Source organism: Gadus chalcogrammus, chromosome 1, assembly GCF_026213295.1.
Source record: "Gadus chalcogrammus isolate NIFS_2021 chromosome 1, NIFS_Gcha_1.0, whole genome shotgun sequence".
NCBI lineage: Eukaryota > Metazoa > Chordata > Actinopteri > Gadiformes > Gadidae > Gadus > Gadus chalcogrammus.
In genome coordinates this window covers 15,511,843-15,535,396 of record NC_079412.1, presented here as the reverse complement: position 1 = coordinate 15,535,396, position 23,554 = coordinate 15,511,843, and the positions used below count along the sequence as shown (strand labels likewise).

At 44.7% G+C, this 23,554-nt stretch overlaps 1 protein-coding gene across 1 annotated transcript; it reads right to left on the bottom strand.

The window, feature by feature from the left end:
* Window positions 1-238: 238 nt before the first annotated feature.
* LOC130383718 (F-actin-monooxygenase mical1-like) lies at window positions 239-22,145 on the bottom strand. The gene is made up of 23 exons (XM_056591469.1): window positions 21,848-22,145; window positions 21,177-21,384; window positions 20,398-20,505; window positions 18,642-18,737; window positions 18,194-18,349; window positions 16,539-16,639; window positions 15,424-15,681; window positions 14,506-14,621; window positions 12,402-12,528; window positions 11,957-12,032; window positions 11,693-11,840; window positions 11,321-11,511; window positions 9,889-9,995; window positions 9,610-9,663; window positions 8,866-9,106; window positions 8,343-8,413; window positions 6,653-7,502; window positions 5,795-5,919; window positions 5,356-5,457; window positions 4,660-4,753; window positions 3,824-3,917; window positions 2,892-2,965; window positions 239-2,434 (listed from the first exon to the last, which is right to left on the bottom strand). Exons 1-23 carry the CDS (start codon window positions 22,103-22,105, stop codon window positions 2,235-2,237), a joined length of 3,855 nt encoding a protein of 1,284 aa, XP_056447444.1. The 5' UTR covers window positions 22,106-22,145; the 3' UTR covers window positions 239-2,234.
* Between the last annotated feature and the right edge of the window lie 1,409 nt (window positions 22,146-23,554).

Below are 23,554 nucleotides of genomic sequence, written 5' to 3'. Positions count from 1 at the left end.
TTGTGGTATTTACTTTCAAAATAAAATCCCACCAAACATTCCAATATGAGACATATTACATATGATTTTGGATACGATTTAAAAGAAAATGCCCTGTTATTCCAGGCTCATTTCACTTCAGGGTTATAGTTCAAGATACCCCACAGGGTCACCCAAGAGGTTTCAGGACATTCTGATGCGTAGTTTCAAGTGAAATGAGCCTGAAATAACAGGGCATTTTCTTTTAAATTGAATCCAAAATCATATGTAATATGTCTCATATTGGAATGTTTGGTGGGCTTTTATTTTGAAACTCCACATCAGAATGTTCTGAAACTTCTTGCCTGACCCCATGGGGTCGTGAACTATAACCCTGAAGTGAAATGAGCCTGGAATAACAGGGCATGTTTGGTGGGCTTTTATTTTGAAAGTAAATACCACAACGGCCGTACACTTCCTTTGATAGTATTTGCTTTTATTAGTCTCGCAAAGCCAGACCAAACTACAGCAAGTAGCTTTTGACTGTCTTTTTGTATGTACCCGACGAATGCTTTTATTTGAAACTAGTTCTGAGACGCTATTACCGTAATGGCTAGTATATACAGGTACGGCAAAAAACTGAGTCGGCTGGCTTGACCGCCGATCTTGATGAGTCGGCTGGCTTGACCGCAGTGTAAGACAGCTAGTGTTCTATATATCTACGCACGTAGGTGAAGGGTTTTATTTTGAAAACGTTGCGAGATACCAACCAAAGGATGTTTAAAGGCGCACGAAGATTTTGTGTGACGGCTGGCTTAACCGCGGATGAACGAATAGCGGCTCACTTGACCGCAGTAAAAATGCGAGCTGAGTCGAGTCGAGTCGAGCTGGTACCATGCAGTGGAAAAGCGGCATATGTGTGAGCATACAATCTTATGATCTATTGTTTCAATGTTGAAACACTTATAACAAAAGTTATTAGTACACAAGTATGCAGAGTTATAGTATAGTCTCTCCCATCCGGACTGGAGTTTAGAAGTTGAAGTGATGCTGTGAGCCTGCCCCCTAGTGGTAAATAATTAGAAAAGCAGGGGTAACTGATCCGATTGAATAACATATCAAAAGGACAGCCCTCGAGTGACAGTTAGTTAGCTTGCATAAACACTGAAATAAAACAACCAGATCCCAAAGGCCGTAAATAGATGATGCAGCTCAAAAAAAAGAAAATCTAAACACCACAAAGTGCATGATCTTTATTTTTATATAGTTGTGAAGTGATCTTTGACAGAATGAATATTTAAGGCTTTTCAAGAACATGACATGGTCTTTCTCCTTAGCTTGAAAATATTTTTTGTGCACCAGAAACAACAACAAGGTTCTGGTCTGCAAATGAAGCCTCATAGTCAATCGCTGAAATAAAATGGCTTCCCCTTTCTCCTGTGTAAACCTCTGTGTTTCCTAGGGTTAGCTCAGCCTTAAGAGCCGCCTAACAGTTAAAGGCCATCAGTGAAAGAAACCTAAGACTAGATCAGGAGAACTGAAGCCCTGAGAGCAGCTAGAAACATGCATCTGAAAAAGCAAAGAAAGTGGAACCGCTACATCAATGACGATGAAGATATAAAAAAGTATCTGTGAATTAAACGCTTTGTCACATCATCTGTTATATATATTTAGAACATAATATATATTCTTTAAGACCAGGTCACCGCTAGAAGGACTTCTATGTAGTATAGAAAAAGAACAATAGTAGTTTTTGTGTATCACACGCCCCAGCGTTTAGAAGCACTGATTCTCGCAGTAATACATCAGATGCGATTATTTTTCATCGCATTCTTATCCAAAACCACACAGGCTCTGACACTTCCAACATGAGGATCTCTATGGCATTCATTTTATATACAAATATCCTGGCATCTTTTCATTTCATTATTTCTTTCAGTCCTACAGAACGTTGATGCTTCTCAAAGGGCCAAATCCTTGGGGATCTGGGTGTGCACACGCCACAACCTGGTTTGGGGGGGGGGGGGGGGGAATCTCTCCATCCACTCTCTCCCCTCCCCCCCTGTGAGGACCGTCTTTGGCATCTTTTTTTGTAGAAGCTTGTCATCACGTCACTGGCAAGAGGACCCCTCCCTTTCCCAAATATGTGTGTGTGTGTGTGTGTGTGTGTGTGTGTGTGTGTGTGTGTGTGTGTGTGTGTGTGTGTGTGTGTGTGTGTGTGTGTGTGTGTGTGTGTGTGTGTCTCTCTATTTTGGTGCTTCCCCCCCCCAGCCCCTTTACTCCCAGTGCACCTGAGCCCCCGCCTTGGAGTGTCTCTTGGCCTCCCTGAGGGTGAAGGCTTCCTGCTCCTCGCTCATCTCCTTCAGACGCTTCTCGTCCAGGAAGGCCACCAGGGAGTCCCTCATGTCCACCACCTCCATCCTCTGCTGCAGGATGCGCTCCTCCTCCGCCTGCTGCTCCGCCGTCTTCTCAGAGTCTGAGACGCGCACGCCATGCGCACCGCACACACAGGCAGACACAAGAAGACCAATGCACACGCATGATCACACACGCACATGCACACACACAATCACACACGCATAAAAGCACATGCACACACACACACGATTAAGACAGGAAGATTACAGTTATTATCAAGGTTTTTTGTTGTACCATTACATTGCATTAGAACATATTATGTTCTAATTAAAAAATAATGTTAACATTGCAGGCACAAGTGGTCTGAATCACGTGTTATTTTGTAAACAGCAGCAATCGCAATAAATCCGACCACTCTTATAAAGATTTTATCCATATTGCATCTGTTTCATACGTCAGATCCAAGCAAGGGCATAAAGGCCTGTATCCCAGCCTGCTCACAGCCGAAGCCCATAAACAATATAAATATGAATGACCTGTTTAGAACCAATCTACCCCGATTAAGCATGACATACCGCTCAGTTCCATGTACTTCCTGAGCTCCAGTTCCAGTATGCCCTGTTGGTCTTCAAGCTCCAGCTGTCGAGACCTGCAAGAAAGCACCACAACAGAAGGGCTTATTTACAGCTAAAGGGTTAGGGGCTAGGGTTAGCCTAGCTCTTATCCTATTCAACCTTCAGCCTTCATATTCACGCAAGTGAAACTCCTGGCTGGAGGACTATATTAGGAACCATAAGCTTTTTATATTTATATTATCTCCTTCAATGTGATAAGAAGTTTGATCACGGTTGTGATTTTCCAGCCCTACGGAAAAAAATCTGTATTTTCAGGATACAAATGTGGCAGTGTTTACTGAAGGTGTCTCAAAGTGGTGGGAAGGAGGTCTAACTTTGATTGTGGGCGGTGACCTTTAAATGGTGGCTCAATACTTGACTACCTTTGAAACATTTGTGCAGCAATCAACATTGACTCACAGGGTGCAATGTGTGTTTGTGCGTGTGTGCGTGTTATTCATTCCCTCCAAGAGGAAACAGTGACCATGCTGTTGCCTATTTTCACCCTCAACACAGACGGTGTTGTGCTCACAGGGTGACTGCACAGTCACGCACTGTTGACTTGCTGCATGTGTGTCCAGAGGGGGAACAGTTATTCATCTGGATTTATGTTTTTCATACTTCTTAATAGTATCTTTCTTCACATGCCTGGATTTAACGCTTTCACTTTATTATTATTCGTTCTTTTTACACCTCTTTTTTATTTTGTGTTTTACCTTTTAAATGTTTACTAACTAGTTTGTCCTTGACTATTTTATATATTTCCATGTCATTTTTTTATGTTATGTGCCCTGTTTATTAGCCTTTTCATAACATCTGCTTCAAATGATTATCATCGCCATCATTAACCTCATTATTATTATTATTATTCTTATCATTGATATTCTACTTACGCCACCATGAGGTCGGACTCCTCAGAAACCACTGCGTTTTTCTCGTGGACCAGCTGTATCCACTGCTCGATCATCTCAGGAGAACCTCCACTTCCTGTGGAGAGGTTCAGAGGACGGTGTTAGCCATTAGCATATAGAGCCACATGTGTGTAAGGGCATTAGTATGGTAGAGTACGGTATAAGATCAGGGTGAGCGTGGTTTGGATTGAGAAGATAAAAAGACACACTTTTGATACATTGACTGTTGTTATGGGCATACAAAAAAAAATAGCCAAAAGAGTGGCTCACGTTCGGATCTCAGAAACAGAAAAAGGTAACGCAGCTACATTTAAAAAAAGTGATGCATTTGATATGAATCTCCATGAAATGTCCGGAGGCAAAGTTTATCTAATATGAAGAAATGTGTAAGTGGATGAAAAAATGTCACAGGTACAAGGCCGGTCACCATTAGTTTTTGGTGACCAAATTAGATAACACTTGATGTGGAAAATGGAGCACAAACCTAGTTCCTCCACGATAATTTCATGGTGATTCAGATCAAAACCTTTTTAATTTCTCCCCCGTTTACTTCCCAAATCTTTTTTAGTTTTTGTCCAGATATGAGGTGGGTGTGACTTAGCCAGTCTATACATGAATTAACAGAAACCCTAAACCTCACAGGGACAATGTATTCCTGTCAGGGTTTGGGACAAAGTCAGAGGTTGTTGGTGTGACTAACAGCTGCCTCACAACAAGTAGGATGTCAGTGGTCCTCGTTCCCTGATCATGACTCCACACGCAGGACAACTCTGTGGGTTTGGTTGAGATGAGTAAGACGTGTGTGGCTGCTCTCTCACCTGGCTCCCCCCTCAGAGCTCTTTCCAGCACCACGCCTTTTTCCTCCAGCTCTTTGAAGGTCACCTCGATCTCCTCCAGCCTCCTCTGGATGGACTGCCCGGGGTCAAAAGTCAAACCGTTAAGGCAAGGCAAGGCAACTCTATTTATGAAGCACTTTTCATACACACGGCAGACTCAAGTAATTCACATAGAAAAATGGTCATACAATAAAATAAAATAAAAGATAAGTAAAAGAAAACAAAGGCAAGGTAAAAAATGCATTGTAGAGTAATAAAATAAAACTAGATACGCAAGAGAAAATAAAGGCAAAGTTAAAAAAACTGTTTTTAATCTTAAGTAACCATAGGAACGGGACTTTATTGGGGGATCGAGTCAGAGGGTAGTGTTATTGGGTTAGGGAAAGGGATATTGGATAAACTGTTGCAGAGCAAAACATTTTCTGGGGTAGAGTATTCATACATATTAAGAGTCAATTGGAATATGGTTGTTTAAATTCTTGCAATGTTTAACTGTAACAATGAATTATGTTATTGTGTTATTCAATTACGTTATCAACCCCATAAGCTATAGTACGAGCCTGCTAAGGTAAAGCCCATTATAGGAATGATATTCACGTATAGGTATTATTTGCAATAGTAGTAATTACAAAAGCAATAGTACTGAATGCCCCTTATGAGCATTTAATAATTGCTGACCTGGGCATTACGGAAGCGCTGTAGTTCAGTCATCTTGGCTCTTCGCTCCAGGGTCCTCATCTTCCTCAGTTCCAACTTCTCTGCTTCGACGGGGTCAGAGGGCTGGGCCGGCAAATGGAAAGGTAGTGTATTAGTGTTTGTCTTTGTGCCAGTTTGAAATGGCAGTTGAAGTAGCAACTGTTACTGTTTTTAAGCTTAAGTAACCATAGGAACCAGACTTTATTGGGGGATATATTTAGCGGGTAGTGTTATTGAGGTAGGGTAAGTGATATTGGACAAACTTTGGCAGAGAAAAACATTTTCTGCGGCATAGTATTCATATATATTAAGAGACAATTGTAATATGGTTGTTTAAATTCGTGCAATGTTTAACTGCAACTGTTGCTACTTCAACTTCAACTGCGCCAAATTGAACACCTTTGCTCCGGTCCTAGCCTACCTTCTCGTCAGGGAATTCGATGTCGTCTCTCCCAAACATCATATCTTCGTCATCGTCATCATCATCGTCCTCCTCTTCATCAGCCCCATCTTCTGAAGTGCTGTGGCCATGTCTGAAAGTTGTCTCTGTGGACAAGAACATGAAAAGATGAGAAAAGGATGACCTTTGTGTGTATACTGATGTGTGTGTATACTGTGTAGTCCATTATTTTTGCTCCATACTGTAAATTCTAATCGCTTGAATTCCGTAGTCCGAAATGACATGTCACTCATATTCTACGAACTCTATTGGTTTGAGCCAATCAGAAAGGCCCTAGTATAGTACACAGCTACTGACCTACAAGACGACTAGTACACAATGTAAATCTACTGACCTATCAGACGACTAGGACACAATGTAAATCTACTGACGAATCAGGCGACTATTTTCCAACGTAAAGCTACCGACCTATCAGGCGAGTAGTACACAACATATTATATATTATATGTATCAATTCTCATATCATTATCTCATCAGTTTACCCTGTTGTGATAAACCTTAGATTGGGTTAGTCTAGTAATACATGACAATCATCATTCTACAGCACAACTATTTAACTATTTACTATTTGTTTTGGTGTGACTTTGACGCCAATCTTTTGTGAAGGGTTTGTCAGCATCTCCTCCCAGTTTTCTCATCCATACTCGTTCATATAAGTGTGTGCATGTAAGCGCGAGGCAAGAGAGGCTTTGGCCGACTGACAGTTAGCTCTTGTTAACCGCTTATGCTAAGCCCCAAAAAACGTTGCCTACTTTAGCAGATAAAGGAGCTGGTTTAGAAGGGGGTTGGGGGAGGGGGGGATGGGCTGGCGTTACTCACCCACTCTGCCCGGGTGGGGGGTGAGGACGCTCAGCCGGGGGTCTCTGCTGAGCCGGGGCGATGAGAGGTTCCAGGGGGAGAACTTGGAGCGGACCCTGGTCTTGGCCTGGCCGCCCGGCTCCTCTTTCCTGCGGAAGCAGCGGCGGTTCCTCTTCTCGCGCTGCACCGTGCTGCCACTCCAGTAGCCCTCCTCCTCCTGCCCCGGGTCCTGGCCCTGGCCCTGCCCCGCCGGCTTGGGGGGGCTCGGCCCCCCCGCCGTGGCCGCGGACGAAGAGGAGCAGCTGGAAGACCCCCCGAGGGTCTCAGAGTCCGAGTCGGCGCTGAAGCTCTGGAGGTTCACCAGTTGGCACTTCTCCTCCTCCGACAGCTGCAGCTTCCGCAGAGACTGCTTGGGCCGGGAGTCCTTCTGGCAGGGGGACCCCCGGTCCTGGTGCTCAGGGGACCCTCCGGGGTCTTCCTCCACCTGGTCGGCTAGGAGGTCGACCAGGTGGAGGGTTCGCGGCTTGGGGACCGGAGGCGAGGGCTGCGGGCTGGGATGGTTCTGCTTGGAGACGCGGGGCTTTGGGGTAGGAGGGGACACGGTTGGCGTAGTGGTCTTCTCCTCCTCCTCTTCTTCCTCTTCCTCTTCAATGGGCGCCACCATCCCGGTAGCATGAGGGGGCTTTGCAGGGGACTGGGGGTTCCCTATAGGTCCAGGGATGGTCTGGTGTTGATCTCCCTGGACTGGATGTGGCCGTGTAGGTCCAGAGTCTAGCGTGTGTTCTAGATCTTCGTCTGAGGGGGAGGGAACGTCTTCATCACTAGAAGTGCTGTTCTCTTCATCCGTTGGACCGTCTCCTCCTGCACACACCTGGACCAATCCAAAACGACAAAGAAAAAACAACAACAGAGGGTAATGAGGAAAATACTAGAGCTGTCAGTTAAACGCGTTATTAACGGCGTTAACGCAAACCAATTTTAACGGCGTTAAAATTTTTATTGCGCGATCAACGTCATTATTTTATTAAAAAAAAAATAAAACATATATATATATATTTTTTTCTTTGGCTCAAAACAAAGAAGCAGTAGCCTGACTGCTATGTTCAAATGACATTTGTTCAAAGCAGTCGTTTAATTGCACTATAGGCTCTTTTTTTGTATCGTCCTGTTTTGATCAGTATATGCCAATGTTGTTATCAATAAAAAATCATTTGCACAAGGCAAGTCGATGCAATTCACCATGTTGATAAGAGAATTAAAATGAGAAGAATTATGGGACAAAAAAATCAAGGGATATTTAGCATAGAAAAATAATTTGCGATTAATCGCGATTAATCATGAGTTAACTATGACATTAATGCGATTAATCACGATTAAATATTTTAATCGCTTGACAGCTCTAGAAAATACAATAACTGTGCTGCGTTCGTTTCTCTTCCATGCGCCGTTAGGAAGGCATTTGAGCCCACAAGTCCCACACCGGTCCAAAATTGCTCTCTGTGAATTAATTGACTCCGCTCACTCGCTTTCCTCATATTTCTTTTAGCTTTCCAGCGCCGACTCCACAGAGCTGCAGCAGCTGATGAGCATCATCATATCCCGCGGCAGGGGGCACTCGTACTTATCGGCGCGTTTAATTCCGACTGTCGGCCGACGTTAAGTCACGTTAGTCTGGAGAGGCGGCGGTAATTCTTTCCCCAGGGGGACCCACCTCATCGGAGGAGTCCTCGGATCCGTTCGCGGGGCCCAGGTGTTCGGAGTGCAGCTCGCAGTAGAAGAACCCTGTGTGAACCAGACGGGAGAGGAGTGGAGAGAGGTGACACGAGGAACGCAGCCCTTTTCAACGGATATTACTCCATTATTCATCCAAACGATGAAGCCATTCTTCATGTCCCAAATAATTCATGCGGATACATAAATGACACGGTGGTGTGTAATTATACCAGGAATAGACTTCCACTGAGCACTTTAATACCACAGGTGCTGCAGCTGTTAATGTTCCTCTTTTTTGGGCTTATGCATGAGGAACAATTATGTGTTATCTTACGTAAACGTAAAACTATTGAAAGACGAACATGACCAACGAATCCCAGACAATTCTTTTCAACACACACAATGAAATGCTTGAAATCATCACAACACACCGTCCCAATCTGTGCGTGTCGAGCTTAAACCCACAAATACAAACACCCTGAAGCCCGCGATGTGTGAGGGATCAATGGTGGCCCACCCACCTGTGGTCTGGTGGAAGGTGTAGCCGCCCAGCCTCAGCGGGTGTCCACACTTGTGGCAGGTGAAGCAGTCGCGGTGGAAGAACTTCCCCATGGCGTTGACGCGGGCCAGGAGGTACAGCCGCTGGCCACAGCTGTAGCAGTCCTCGCTGCTGCTGCCCAGTGTCGGGGCCGCGTCTGGCTCGATGTCCCCCTTCACAACGGAGCCCTGGTTCCCCTCCGGGGCAACAGGGGGGGCTGCAGGCTGAGGGAAGCAAAGGAAGTTGGAAGTCAGAGAAGAAAGGTCAATTTTATTTTGTTTAAGTCGTCAACAAAATAAAACGTAAAAGATAATTCTGTCGATACAGATGGACGACGGTGACGTCTGAATCTGAGCATATTTGTTGAATTGTTGAGCTGTTTGAGAGTTTGGCAAGATCCAAATCTGAATACAATTTGGTGGTGACGCACAGCTAATATTATAATGACTTAAAATGTTTCAGCTAGGGTTAGGGTGTTCATATGATTGAGCTCATATTCTGGGTTCATATGATTCAGCAAAAATAATGTTGTGCTCTAATATTTCAGCTTGTATCATTAACGGTTCTTATCTTTCCGCCTCCTCTCTTACAAAGACTGTGAGCAATCGGCGAGTACGTTGAGTCACTTTGTCCCACCGTACAATCATACCCTGAATACGATTCCTGCTACTTTATGTCACACTGAAAGTAAGATGATGGTAATTTGAGGTCTTTAAGATAGACTTACGCAGGTCTCATCGCCCATGTTGGTCTTCTCCTGTCTCTGTGAGGCCAGCTTCTCCTGTTGAAACAACCAGAACTAAAACTCTGATGGCAGATATAACAGTGTGACCATGGCTAGATCAACCTTCTACATTAAGAGGATAAGCCATCCCCACCACACACGAGGGTCTTGATACAAACACCAGGAGCAACGGCGAGACCTTAATCCTACCTCTGGTTGGCATATTGACAAGAACCCTTGATAGAGGGGTGATACCGTGTGCTGTGTAAACAGTGGGCTCACCTTGCGTCTCTGCAGCGAGTTGTGCTTCAGCTTGCTCAGGAAGTAGACGGCAGACTGCGCTCGCGACAGAGTCAGGGGCTTGGGCAGGTCCAGGACGTCTGCAGGCTCTGGTGGTCCACAAAAGGAGAGGGATTCACACACACAAACACACACACACACACACACACACACACACACACACACACACACACACACACACACACACACACACACACACACACACACACACACACACACACACACACACACACACACACACACACACACACACACACACACGCGTATGCACAGACATGAGCCCTACTCACACATCGCACGCTGCTACGTCAGTCTCCCTGCGGTGCTGCACACAAAATCAATCCGTCTACTATCGGCAAAATAAACCTCCATTTGCATCTCTCCATCAAGCAAGAATTAGGAATCGTTGACACCACAGTCGCTGCCGATCTCGACCCATACTTACCTTTACTGTCATTACGGCAGCCTCATTCAGATGGACCACTCAGGACCAATATAGAGCCCTGCTCACACACACACACACCCCCCCCAACCTCCCTCACACAGAGCTGCTCCCCAGCCCTCTCCCCTCAGCTCAGGTTGCAGGAGACAGCTCCCTGCTGCACATCTGTGAGCGTGTGCGACTGCACAGCATCACTGACGAGAGCCGACATGTCCCACCCACTATAGCTTACACAGTGGGCTCGCAATGCTGGCCCCCCCACTATCGCTAGGACCCCTACACACCTTACTACACCAAGACATGTACACACACCCAAAGGGACTCATCAAAATACCTCCTGAATAAATCAACGCAGCGCCGGCAATAAGATGCTCCTTCAAAGGCAGGAATACTATTAGCTCCCGTTGAGAGAGGCGGTAGTCCCTCCCTGATCCCAGAGAAGCCGTGTCCTCGCCGCTGCAGTTTGTTGGTGCACGGGAGCAGCGCAACCCTTTAGAAGCTGGCTCTGAGCCAGAGACGGAGCCACTCAAAAACCCCAGTGGATTATGGGTAAATGCTCTTAAAGAGACGGTGCGAATTGAAATACTTCTCATCACCAAACGTGCGGAGTCGCAGGAGAACGGGGCCTGACCCTTTAAGAAATGTTTGCTAATGTTGTGCACTTGAGATTAATTACTAATGCAAGATTTAATAGGGTTTCATAAAGCACCCATCTATAAAGACAAACGAACAATTAAATAGAATTTAGACAGCAATATGGCAGTTTAACCTGAAAAGACCAGTACAAAATGTTGAAAATCATGACCAATGGTATGGGATATGCAAATTATCATTAAAAAAATATTGTTAAAAAACATTTTCTTAAAAAATGCAAAAGAAAATGCACAGATAAAAGAAGATAATTTTTTTAATTGTTATCGCCGCTGAGATCCTGTTTGGAGGGCAACAACAGCTCCATTTCTGAAGGCATACCTTTTTTGTTCTTGGTGAAGCCGTCGTGGACCTGGGTGAGGTACAGCACCATGGACAGCTTGTCTATCAGGGCACTGCTGGCCATGTCACTGGCGGCCATCACCGGGGAGATGCTCAGCTCCCGCTCCAGAAGATCCATGGCCAGTTGGTGGTTGTGAACCGCATTGGACTCATTCAGAGACGACATGTCACTGAGACCAGACGAGGATCACAACGGAACAACCAAATAACAATTATTAAATTTCCAATTCTTTATCCCCCCCATTTACATCCAGGGTTCCAGCTGTGTGTTGTATCAGATAAACAGATGAATACACAGGGTCTCATCCCTTTACAACAGTCCATCTAAAGGTTTTATCCTATGAGACTCACATGAGCTGGGGTCTGAAGTGGTGGATCAGGGTGCACAGAGCTAGGCCCGAGGTCCACGACAGGGTGAAGTCCTTCACTTCTACTCCGGCGTAGCCCGCCGTGTTCTTCTGACACCACCTCAACAGATCCTCCACACCACCCGCCGAATCTGGGACCAGGACAGGGAAGACATTTACATGAGGTAGACGGATCTTAAGAACAGCATCGTGAAGGCGGTGCATTAAAACAACGAGGGAAACACATTAAAACAAACCGGGGGCTAACCCTGTCGTAGGTGAGCGGCTTTGTTCTTCTTGCTCGTAGGAAGGGACTTGTCGTTGACGTCGTACAGCTGCTGCACCTAAAAAAGAACAGTCAGCGTCGAAACGCCAGGTGGGGGAACCTCCTCATAGATAAAAACGGTGCTTCGATCGATGCATTGTGACAAACATTTGTCAACAACTCAATTGGTAGTGGAAGTGCAGCCACGCAGCAATTGCGTCACTTCAATAAACACAATTTTGGCCCTTGGGACGTTTGCAATAATAATAATAATAATAATAATAATAGTAATAATAATAATAATGTCCAGACACCCGAAGTGCTTTCCAGCAGTCAAAGCACTTCACATGATATTACTTTCTCTAATATGCATTTTCAGTGAAAGACATTGATCGAATGTTAACCCCTGTCTGTTGGACTCTGTTCAGGAGGGGGGGGGCAGTCTGACCTGGTGCACCTGTATGGCGGACAGGTTGACGTGCCGGTACCGCGTGGTGGGGTCGATGCTGTAGGACGTGTAGTTCTTGTTGGTGTTCTCCGGGGTGGTCTGGGACAGGAGCTGGTAGACACTCTCTCTGTGTGGGTCATTGTGTGTGTGTGTGTGTGTGTGTGTGTGTGTGTGTGTGTGTGTGTGTGTGTGTGTGTGTGTGTGTGTGTGTGTGTGTGTGTGTGTGTGTGTGTGTGTGTGTGTGTGTGTGTGTGTGTGTGTGTAAATCATGAAAGGGGGAAGAGGTTTGATAAGAAAGAGCTGGATAATCAAATGAAATTGAACAGAAACAGGAAAGCTTTAGCGCACTAAGCACTATTTAAGTGGGAGAGGCTTAACAGCTGTTTACTTTGAAGTCTAACAGAAACTTCAGTTCAACATCAAACTTAATTTCTTATTTTCTCCTTTTCCAAGAGACGACTCCAGTGGTGGAAAGCAAGGGCGATGTTACCTCTCCTTTTACCTCTATTTCTATAATTTATCGTTATTTTCAATGATTGACAAGAGGCCAGAATAGGCCCTTGGGCAGCACCAATCTCCTCCTCTCATGTTGGACTGAGGGCAGACTGGACGCTTCATTGGAAGGGCCCTCTTGAGGTACAAAGTAGAAAGACAAGAATGTAATGCTAACTTCAGTAAATACCTCTGCAATACAATACGTAGACGTCTTTCAAATAACGTCTTAAGGCCAGACATGGCAGGTGAATAGGGTACAATTTTTAAATATAAGGGATCACCATGAAACTTTACCAATTGATTACATACATCATTATAAGAAAAAAATGTATTACAAGTTTTTGAATTTAGCATATCTAATTATGCTAATTAGGCTGAATCTTATTAAATATGCACGTTTTTGCATATATTTCCGGTGCATGAATCTTAAACTGTGATAAAGCCAGGACCAAAATTCTTTTTTTATTTTGTTTATATATCAAATGACAAAAAATCCTCACATGGATTTTAGGATACCTGCTTTTATGACCTGGGAAATCAAAATATACTATCCATGGCCTTAAAAACCCTATTTTCGCCATGATTTCCAGGTAAAATTACCCATAAATCTGGCCAGGAACAATTTATAAATAAATCCATGTGTAGATGTCTTCATAACAATGCTATGTGTGAAACTGGGAAGTGTGGTGTACCTAGGTTCTACATAGGCTGAGAAATGTGCACCTAAAAATGGAAAAACACTCATTTTGAGAAAACGGCCTTTAAAGATTCTTATGGCAAAAGCCAACCAAGCTTGAGAGCATACCACGTGATACATTCGAACCAATCGTCCGGTCGGAAATCGAGTCCAGCCAATCAGATATCAGTTTTATGTTGTGCAGCAGATCGAGTGCTTTCCAATGATACCACTGAACACATATGACAGAGACCGGCTGTAATTTGAAACGGTGCGTAATAAAGCAAACGTTTGGTGAATCTTCTGTAAAATTCAGAGGCGCAAGTTGACAAACTATAATAAAACAAACACCTAAATGTTTCGTTTAGACTTTTTTTTTTCTTTTGTGCGAAACATTACATGTTAATGGTGCAAAATAGCCCAAAATATCAAAATTGACCAGTGACTGAAAAATCGATGATTTTGCCTGCCGTGTCTCGCCTTAAGTGTCATATCTACACATTCTGAACATGCTTGATAAAGAAGTTACTTTTTTTATATTGTAAAACGACCTTTCATCGTTTAAGAAATGTTTGGGATCCGTTTGTTTGGGAAATTGTTTACTTTTGGATTCCAGACTCAAATGGATTGAATTGCTGAATGTGCTCAAGACCAATTACTTTATGAATTATTATTCCCAGAGAGAGAGAGAGAGAGAGAGAGAGAGAGAGAGAGAGAGAGAGAGAGAGAGAGAGAGAGAGAGAGAGAGAGAGAGAGAGAGAGAGAGAGAGAGAGAGAGAGAGAGAGAGAGAGAGAGAGAGAGAGAGAGAGAGAGAGAGAGAGAGAGAGAGAGAGAGAGAGAGAGAGAGAGAGAGAGAGAGAGAGAGAGAGAGAATTATGAATAAGCATGTGTTAATGTTGTCTGTAGTTGATGACTCGAGTATTGTCTCCTACCGCTCAGCCAGCACTCTGAGGTAGGGGATTCCCAGGCCCCAGCTTCTCACCATCCACGCTGTGTCAAAGGCAGCAAAGAAACCCCGGGCAATACCCGTTCCCAGGGGCCAGAAGGGCTGCACAACCAAAACACAAAGAGACCATTAGAATGTATGCCAAACCTTCTGGCTATAGTTCCCTCCACCATCAACAATAACCATTACAGTAAAGGTTAATGTTGAGGACAAGACCTGCCATTACCATTATAGTACTGGCTTATGATCTCAGGAGAAAACAACTGCAGAACATGTTATCAACAAGTCTTCCTAGATAATCAGACTCTAGATAATTAAAATAATAGACTATAATATGTACTATATTATTTCACATTTAATTTATTCATACAGCTTTATACAGCTATTATTGAAGCAGTTCTTTTGCATGTACAATATCAATAGAGGATGAAGTCAAATCCAGTAAATGTTATCAGTTTCGCCCTTAATCACAGTCACAGACTTCATAGGCAACTATCCCTAGGGTAAGGGACAACTCCCCTTATCATCAGGGGGAAACATTGAGAAGGATGGTACATGAAGGGCTCCGTCCTTCCACCAACGGTTAGCGGAGCAATAGGCGCCATCATGGGCTGACAGGAGGGTACCAAATGCTACCAAAAGGTGAACAATATGCAGGATTTTCTATTTTAGGCTCGCTCCATTGATAACAATTCCACCTTAAAAAAGTGTGGCACGCTGAAATAACCTAACCTGAGAGATCTCTCTACACTGTTACATTGCAATTAACCACCACCCCTGTAGCCTTAACGTCCACATGAGAGAGGATGTGCTTTAGAACAAATGTCTGGCAGAAGCAGCTGCACGCTGTACATTGAACCGGGGTGAGGCGTGTGTGATGTGGCAGGTGAACGGACGGACCCACCTCCACCAGGCTGTCCCCGACCAGGCCCATGAGCAGCTTCTTGCCGCGGCGCTCCCGCACCAGCGAGGCGTGCTCGGCGCGGTGCATGCAGGTGAAGTCGAACATGGCCACGTCGGGCCGCCCCGCGTGGTTGGTGGCGAACTCCAGGTCGGGCAGCTGGCGGTTGGTGGAGAAGTTGGCCGCCTCGTAGGCGTAGCGCCACAGGGCGTCATGGTCCACGTTCTCCCGGGCCAGCAGCTGCTCAGCGTCGCTGTAGTCCTGGGAGGAGGACGATACGATACGATATGATACGATATGATATTTAGTGTCAGAGCAAGTCTGAAATTTGTGTTGCGTCCCAGCAGCTCAATTTACAAACATCACAGACAAGACAAGACAATCAGGACAGGACATCAAGACAGGACGCAAAACTAAATAAAAAATACATCATCACACATTCATCATACCATTACAACACCAGACGACAACATCTAAGGCCCATCAGCGTACATCTGATCTGGGATTATGTGCCTTGTTCAAGTCGAGGATTGACTGGTGAACAAAAGAGTGCGGGGATAGGGGGACGAGGGATGATGACTTGGTTGACTAGAACCTGTAAAACCGTTCTTGGCTAGGGAAGAAGCCCACTGAGAGGGCCCGAAAGAGTCAACTTGGGGCCCCTGGCAGGATAGCGTTTAGAAAACTAGGGGCGAATAAAGTTTGCGTGTTTTACAACCATAAGTTACTTTGTTCACGGCCTGTGGTCTGTAGCATACGTGTAGGATGACCCCCCAATACTCATTGTAACATGCATGCATATATATACACAAACACACACACACACACACACACACACACACACACACACACACACACACACACATACATACATACATACATACATACATACATACATACATACATACATACATACATACATACATACATACATATATATCATTAAGAGCATCAGTTAATCAGCTCCAAGCTGGAGGCTAGAGAGTAAGAGAGAGGTGGTATAGGAGCCCAGAGTTAGTAGTAATGGCTCGGATCCCTCATCAATCAGGTTAATTTTAGTTTGTTCATTGTGTTTGTTTTATTGGCCTGGTGCATGTGTGTATTTGTGTGTGTGTTACCTGCTTAATGACGCCCTTCTTTAACAGACTCTTCTTCTTGGCAGTCATCACAAAATAGTGGGTGTCGTCCTTATAGTAAACAATGTTTTCTAAATCAATACCTTTGGAGAGGGGCAGGGGGAGAGGAGACGGAGACGGAGACGGAGGAGAGACAATAAGACTCTCGCAGGCAAAGGAAAAAACAGTTTCATCTGGATTAGCTTTAACATAAATTAAATGTACACAGAAACAGGCAAAAATACATTAAGAGGAAGCAGGAATCGGATTATAGGACAGGAACAGATTCACAAAGCCAGCAATAAATCCAAACAAATATTCTGGTAAAGTTTTAATAGGCTTTATTGGGTTTTAACTGCTTTATTAGGTTTTACAGGGAAACTGTAGAAGCTATTGCACTTCTAGGGATTCCGTAGTGTTATTGTTTTTCGTTGGTGACGCCTGCAGATCTGCTCCCGAATTCTCAGGAGTTTTCAAATTTGTCGACAATGTATATATTCCCGGTAAGCAGGTCTCGTACCTACTACCACTTCGGCCATAAAGTGAGAAGTTAACTGTGCCCCTCCGCCTGATGGCAAACAGTCCTCAAACTGGTATAGATGACTTATTAGACATGCAGAACTGTTTGCCTCTTTGGGAAAACATCCAACATTGTCTAGAAAACCAACGGTCCAAATGACACCAAATTTGGTAAACATGCTCTAAGGATGTGTCTGATTAGGACTTATTCATGGATAAAAACAAATTATAATTGACTAAACTATGCAATATTCAATCAGTCAAAAATCCAATTGAGAATGACCCAGGGCCTTGAAACGATGTAGGCACATCCACCCCGCTTAAGAAGTCGGCCAAATGCCACAGTGAATACATTTTAAGCTCCAGGGGGTTTAGGATTAAGGCTCCAGGATCTTGAAACTTTACACAGCTGACATCCTCCTTGAGAAGTTTGCCAAGTTTGGCGGAGATAGCTCAACAAATTACATCACAGGGTCAATTTCTTCATTAGTCTGGCCAGACCAAGCTCAATTGTAGATTGCACGTTGGTTTCGGGAAGCTGCTGTCATTTTCTTCATCACAAGAGGCGTGATCAACGGGCCTAGTTCAACTGACTCTGTATGTACACGATTGGCTGCTCGCCTTCACTTCCCTGTCGTCAATGTGTTAAACCAGCCAATAGCGCGACAAGGGGAAAAGCCAGCTCGATGATTGGCTCCCGCAAAAACGTATCGGAAGCAGAAAGAAATGTATTGCTCTTCTCCAGACCCTTGTGCAGGGTGACCTCAAATCGCCGGCAGAATGGGCAAGGCTACCCAGTCTATTTCATTATGTGATCAGCCAAGCGCTAGGAACCACTTTGCCCACAGGGGGGCGCAAATAACCCATATCCTTCATGAAGTCAAACCCTGGTGGGTGGTCACTTAAAAACGCCAGGGGACACTTACCTTATCTCACAGCACACACTGGGGCACATAGGTATTCACAGTGTATCTGTGGAAAGCTATTGTTATTTGAATTTGTATTTTTTACATCTATGTAGAGATTTTTTATTTATTTCTTTACTGGTTGATGGTGGATATTGTGTCAGTTCTGCTCAGATATTGTTGATATACCATAGAATACTGGAATACACGCATACACACACTAAGGTCAGTCACCTGTTTGAGTGAGCAGATCATGGAAGAACTTCTGGTTGTAGATGCGGGCCACTCCGCTGATCTCTGCCACCTGGGCCTCGGCCGCAGTGTGTCTGTTGGTGAAGTTGGCCGTGATGCCGATCGCTAGCTTCCCCCTGAGCTCCTTGTGCTTGAAGCCTGCAGAGAGACCGTTATGGAAGAGATTTAACGTATGACCCACACAGCTCTGAAAAGGATCCCAGAAGGAAGCGTCCCGTATGTGATTGCAATGCAATATGTTATTACACCATTGTATTTTATTTGGAATAGGTGATCTATGTTCCTTACTGTGTGTGTGTGTGTGTGTGTGTGTGTGTGTGTGTGTGTGTGTGTGTGTGTGTGTGTGTGTGTGTGTGTGTGTGTGTGTGTGTGTGTGTGTGTGTGTGTGTGTGTGTGTGTGTGTGTGTGTGTGTGTGTGTGTCTCACACACCATCAGGGAGAAAGCTCCCCCCTCCAGCAGAAATAAAGACATCAAATTCAAAGACCAGCGTAGGATGAGGATTAGGATGCAGTTTGGCCGTCCAACCTGACATGACAAAGCGCCATTTAAATAGAAGAAAAAACACCGTTAAAACACTGTTGGTATCATAGGTTCTACAAAACAAACAATTTGTGCATCTATGGTTTAAATGTAGCAGTCATTCATGTTTCTGAAGCTTTTTTCAGGTAAAATCCTGAATTTGTCTCGCATCAAGCCAACGATGACTCTACGTCTGTATGAGGGTCACTTGCTAGTTTCGAAGAGAGGAAGTATCATGAGCATCGTAAGCATATGTCATAAATATTTAGCCTGTTAAGCCCTTTGAGGCTGTAGTGGTGATTAAAGATCCCAGGGCATGAGAATTTCACTTTCTGAGGATTTCTAACATTAATATGAGTTCCCCTTGCCTACCTATGCTCCCCCAGTAGCTAGAAATTGTGTTGGGTGTAAAACGAGCACTAGGCATTCTGCTCCACCATTGAAAAAACTAAGCTCAGACACGCCGTTTTGGAATTGTCCTCGTATGTCGTCATAAGGGGAGATGCCACCCTCCCCTTTCTCTGCCTTGCCAGCCAAGAGAATTTGGTCCGCCAATGAGACAATGAGCTACGACCGTGCGAGCGCCACACGTGTGTGTGTGTGTGTGTGTGTGTGTGTGTGTGTGTGTGTGTGTGTGTGTGTGTGTGTGTGTGTGTGTGTGTGTGTGTGTGTGTGTGTGTGTGTGTGTGTGTGTGTGTGTGTACGTGTGTGTGTGTGTAATTACACACACTGTAACGCAAGTGTTGTACACTACTTTGTTATTTGGATAACCGTTCTTCTGTTGGTGTTATGGGGCATAACACGTTGGTTCTTTGACGTCTCTGGTATTTCCAAAACGAGACTGTAGTAATCTCTGCCATGGTTGAAAAGGAATTGGGGGAAAGGAACTTTGGCTTTGACTCCCTGAAGTACATGAACTGCGACATGGAGGTGAAAAGGATTGTTGCCCGCGATTGTATCCACCACCACCGCCCCGGGCAGCGCGCGGTTCAGTCTACTTCAGATTGATGTTGAAGTGGAAGAACCAGAGACGTCAGAGAACCTGACGCAGTCGTTTGAAATTCATCATATCGTCTGGAGGCGCACAGAGCTTTTGGCCGTGATAATATCTATTATATGATATAGATATCTATGTATGATGTGATATTATTTAGATATAGAGCTCCAGGCCTCCCGCCGGAGCACCCGGAGTGTTAAAGAATATTTACAGAACAAGGCCAAAGGCTGTGTGCGCCTCGCCATTGCGATACATCCACTGTAAACAGAGTGCATGGTACCGTGGCCGCAAGCTGCTCAGGGCCAGACCCCCACCCTCCTCCTTGACCCGCCTCGCTCCTCCTCATTTGCATTAAAGCTACAGACACCGAAACAGCGTGTTTGGGGAAAGCTCAATGTGTGACTGGCTCGTAGTGGCTGTAATTCTGCACCAAGGCTGAATTTCAGGAACTTCTTCAAATACTGTGTTAGGAGCCCATTAATATCTAGATTAAAGCATCCATTAAGTAGCATGCCATGGGACCTTTAAGGGCTATACAAATAAAATTGAATTGAATTGAATATTCTACATGGCGGCAGAATGACGTTACTGATTTACACTTCAACGTCTTCTCGATAGCAACAATAAGCCAGTCTCGTGTAAGGAGGCTAACAGGTTACATTGTGGCACCTTTTTCCCCGGAGGGCTCCTCCAAACCCTGGAACTCCACGGCAGTCAACACCTCCACCCCCAGGACCAAAGCCACCTTCAGCAGGATGAGCTGCAGCTGGCGAATACCTGCACAGAGACACGGGATGTTACAGCTCATTATAAACAAATGATCATATACATTATTATGATAAACATTCTAATTATTATAACCATAATATATGATAATTAACAATTATTGGGAATAATTGTTTAAGTATATACTACAGGTGAACACTCCAAAAATATATTTTTGGAGCTTTTTTGCCGGGACTTATGTGTTTTTATTGGAGGTTTATTTGTTTTTATTAGTGTGACGAGACGGCCGTCACGCCAGTACAAAATTTGTTTGAGTTTGAGATCTCAATCATGGGATATTGCCCAATATAACGAGATAATGAAAAAAAAACCTGGCTCATGGCTACAGTTTCAAAAGCCTCAGTAACTAAATATTTGATAAAAGGTCTATGCACACAAGTGACTGCCAGCTCACAGTGTCGCGTATGTATTTGCGTTTTTGTGGTAGACCGAATTTGAGTCGTCATCTACCGAATCATTGACGTTCCCCTGGTAACGTGTCATGGTCACATGGTCCCATGTCACCACACCATGTGACACACACACACACACACACACACACACACACACACACACACACACACACACACACACACACACACACACACACACACACACACACACACACACACACACACACACACACACACACACGCTCCCAGTTATTCCCAGTGTTGCCTCACTGATGTGGTCCAGGGTCCCAGTGCAGAATCGACCGTAGAGCTTCTTGGCTCCGAGCCCTCGGAGGTCGTAGATGGTGTAGGGCCACAGGTGCAGCACGTTGTTCCTGGAGAAGGACGCCCTCTTCTCCACCACCAGCACCTGGGCCCCTAGCAGGGCCAGCTCCACGGCGGCCCTCAGCCCACATGGTCCGGCCCCCAGCACCAGACACTGAGCAAGAAGAACGAGAACATAAAGCGGTAGAATTCATACTACTACTACTTGAATTACGGTGTTCATAGTCAAAGTGTGGTCATTTTTTTCTAGTGCATTGACACTTCATAGAGTGTCAACACAACAAGAGTGAGCGCTTTAGCCTTTTAGAGTCAATGCCTCAAAATTTCTCACACACTCGCACACACTTTCAGATCATCTGCGATTTTACTCCAGTGCATATCATGTCATGCTCTTTTTTTGAGTAGACGGAAATTTAACCTGCAACCCACCAGTCAGTCAGACAACCTGTTCTGGTACATATGTTCTGGCCAAATGTTGTAGACAAATCAATATAAAATAGAGTGAAAGTGTCCATCGCTGCTCTAAAGTCAAATGAAGTAAAGTAATCGAGCCATGTGTCTCTATATAGAGCAATGAAATCCAAAGTGGTTGCTGAAGTCATGGGTTGACATGTTACCTTGTTTTTGGCACAGGCCTTCCTCTGCTGGTAGTCCTTGTGTGACGCCCTCTTATCTATCTTCACCCAGAGGGCTTTGGCCTTCCAGTAGTTCAGCCTTTCCTTCAGCTTGGAGTAAAAGACCCTGAAGTCCTTGGGATCCACTTGGAGCTGCACGCACAGCGCCGAAAAGTGTTGCTGTACATCCCTGCAGGTTTTGGCTCCAACGAAGAGGTCGAACAGAGCATGCGAGGGGTCGCTGGGCTCCTGGTTCGCCATAGAGACCCCAAGGCGTCTTCCCTTGGTTTACTTTAGTCGCTTTGGTGGTCAGCTGTAGAAATGGAAAGAGGAAATCATAAAGGTTGGAATGATATCGGGCAGGAAGAGGGGGGAGGGAGCTTGGTGAGTAAGGATGAGATGGTGAAAGAGACAGAGACAGAGAGAGAGTCAGAGTCACAGACTAGAGGAAGTCTGCTCATTTGAAGAGGACTTGTGTTATGTGCTGGCATCTCAAGACTACCATGCCCAGCCCTTCAGTCGTGTTGTACAAGCCTCAATTGAAGCGTAGCGTGTCTTCTGAGTCATCGGTCCTACCCCCCTCCCCACTGTGGTTCCTCTGCAACTTTATGAGTTGCTCAACGGTGCACACACTCACAAACACACACACAATGACGTCTCATTCTCACACCAGGACTCAGCAGTCAGCAAGTCATTAGTTTGGCCAGGCGATAAACCTGGTCTGGGATGTGTTACAACCCTTGTAAAAACACTCTCTGTTCCCCTCTCTCTGCATAGAATGGTAGCTTGCATTGTGTGCATTATTTTTTTATCTTACGGCAAAAATATAAATAAATTCTACCGAAACGAAATAGGAGTATGTTTGTGATATGTGCTAAATTGTAAAAAAAAAAAAAAAAAAAGAAACAAAACGAAAGTGTGGTTAGGTATCAAAACACTCCCAGAGACCGTGCTCGGCGACACAACTAAATGCTAGAACAAAAGATAACAAACCAGGTGGGGCCATCAACACAGTGTACCCCCCCCCCCCGTCTGCTCCTGCAGTGTACCGCTAGAGCACCACTCTAGCCACTCAACTCTTGCAGCCTTAATCCCATTCTGCCAGCCAAGCTCAATGCAATCACGCAAACTCTGATTTCCCTGGAACTGTTGGTAGCAGATTAAGATCAGTTTGGGAGGCTTTTCCCCTGACACCATCCAAGTGTCCCCAGCCAGAAAAGGTTTGTTTCTCCTGGATACAAGCTGCCAAGAATCAATCATCCAAGCAACTCACTTTCGAACATTTTGACATAGACGAGTTAGAGATAATCATCTAATGAGGCCTCCGAACCAACGATCCCAGCTGTCATGTGGCTGGACTGGTCAAAGATTAAATCATTTCAAATTGGAGGCGAGTCAAAGAACACACCTTTAGCCTTCCAATATAATATAATGTAATATATAATACAATAATAATATTAAAATGATCCCATGTAATGATCAAGTATTGTCTACTTGTACCCACCTGGTAACAGATACATACTATTCAGTTAGTACCCCCGTAATGCCCTTATTTTCAAAAGTACATTCTGTGTGACAGAAATATGCTGCGTCTTTTGAGAAGTGGGCGTGGCGATTTGAAAATAATCAAGATTGCTTTAACAATAGCCCTACAGGGTACATACTCAGCTAGTCTAAAGAGATGCAGCTTCATGAAGAAAATAAAAACAG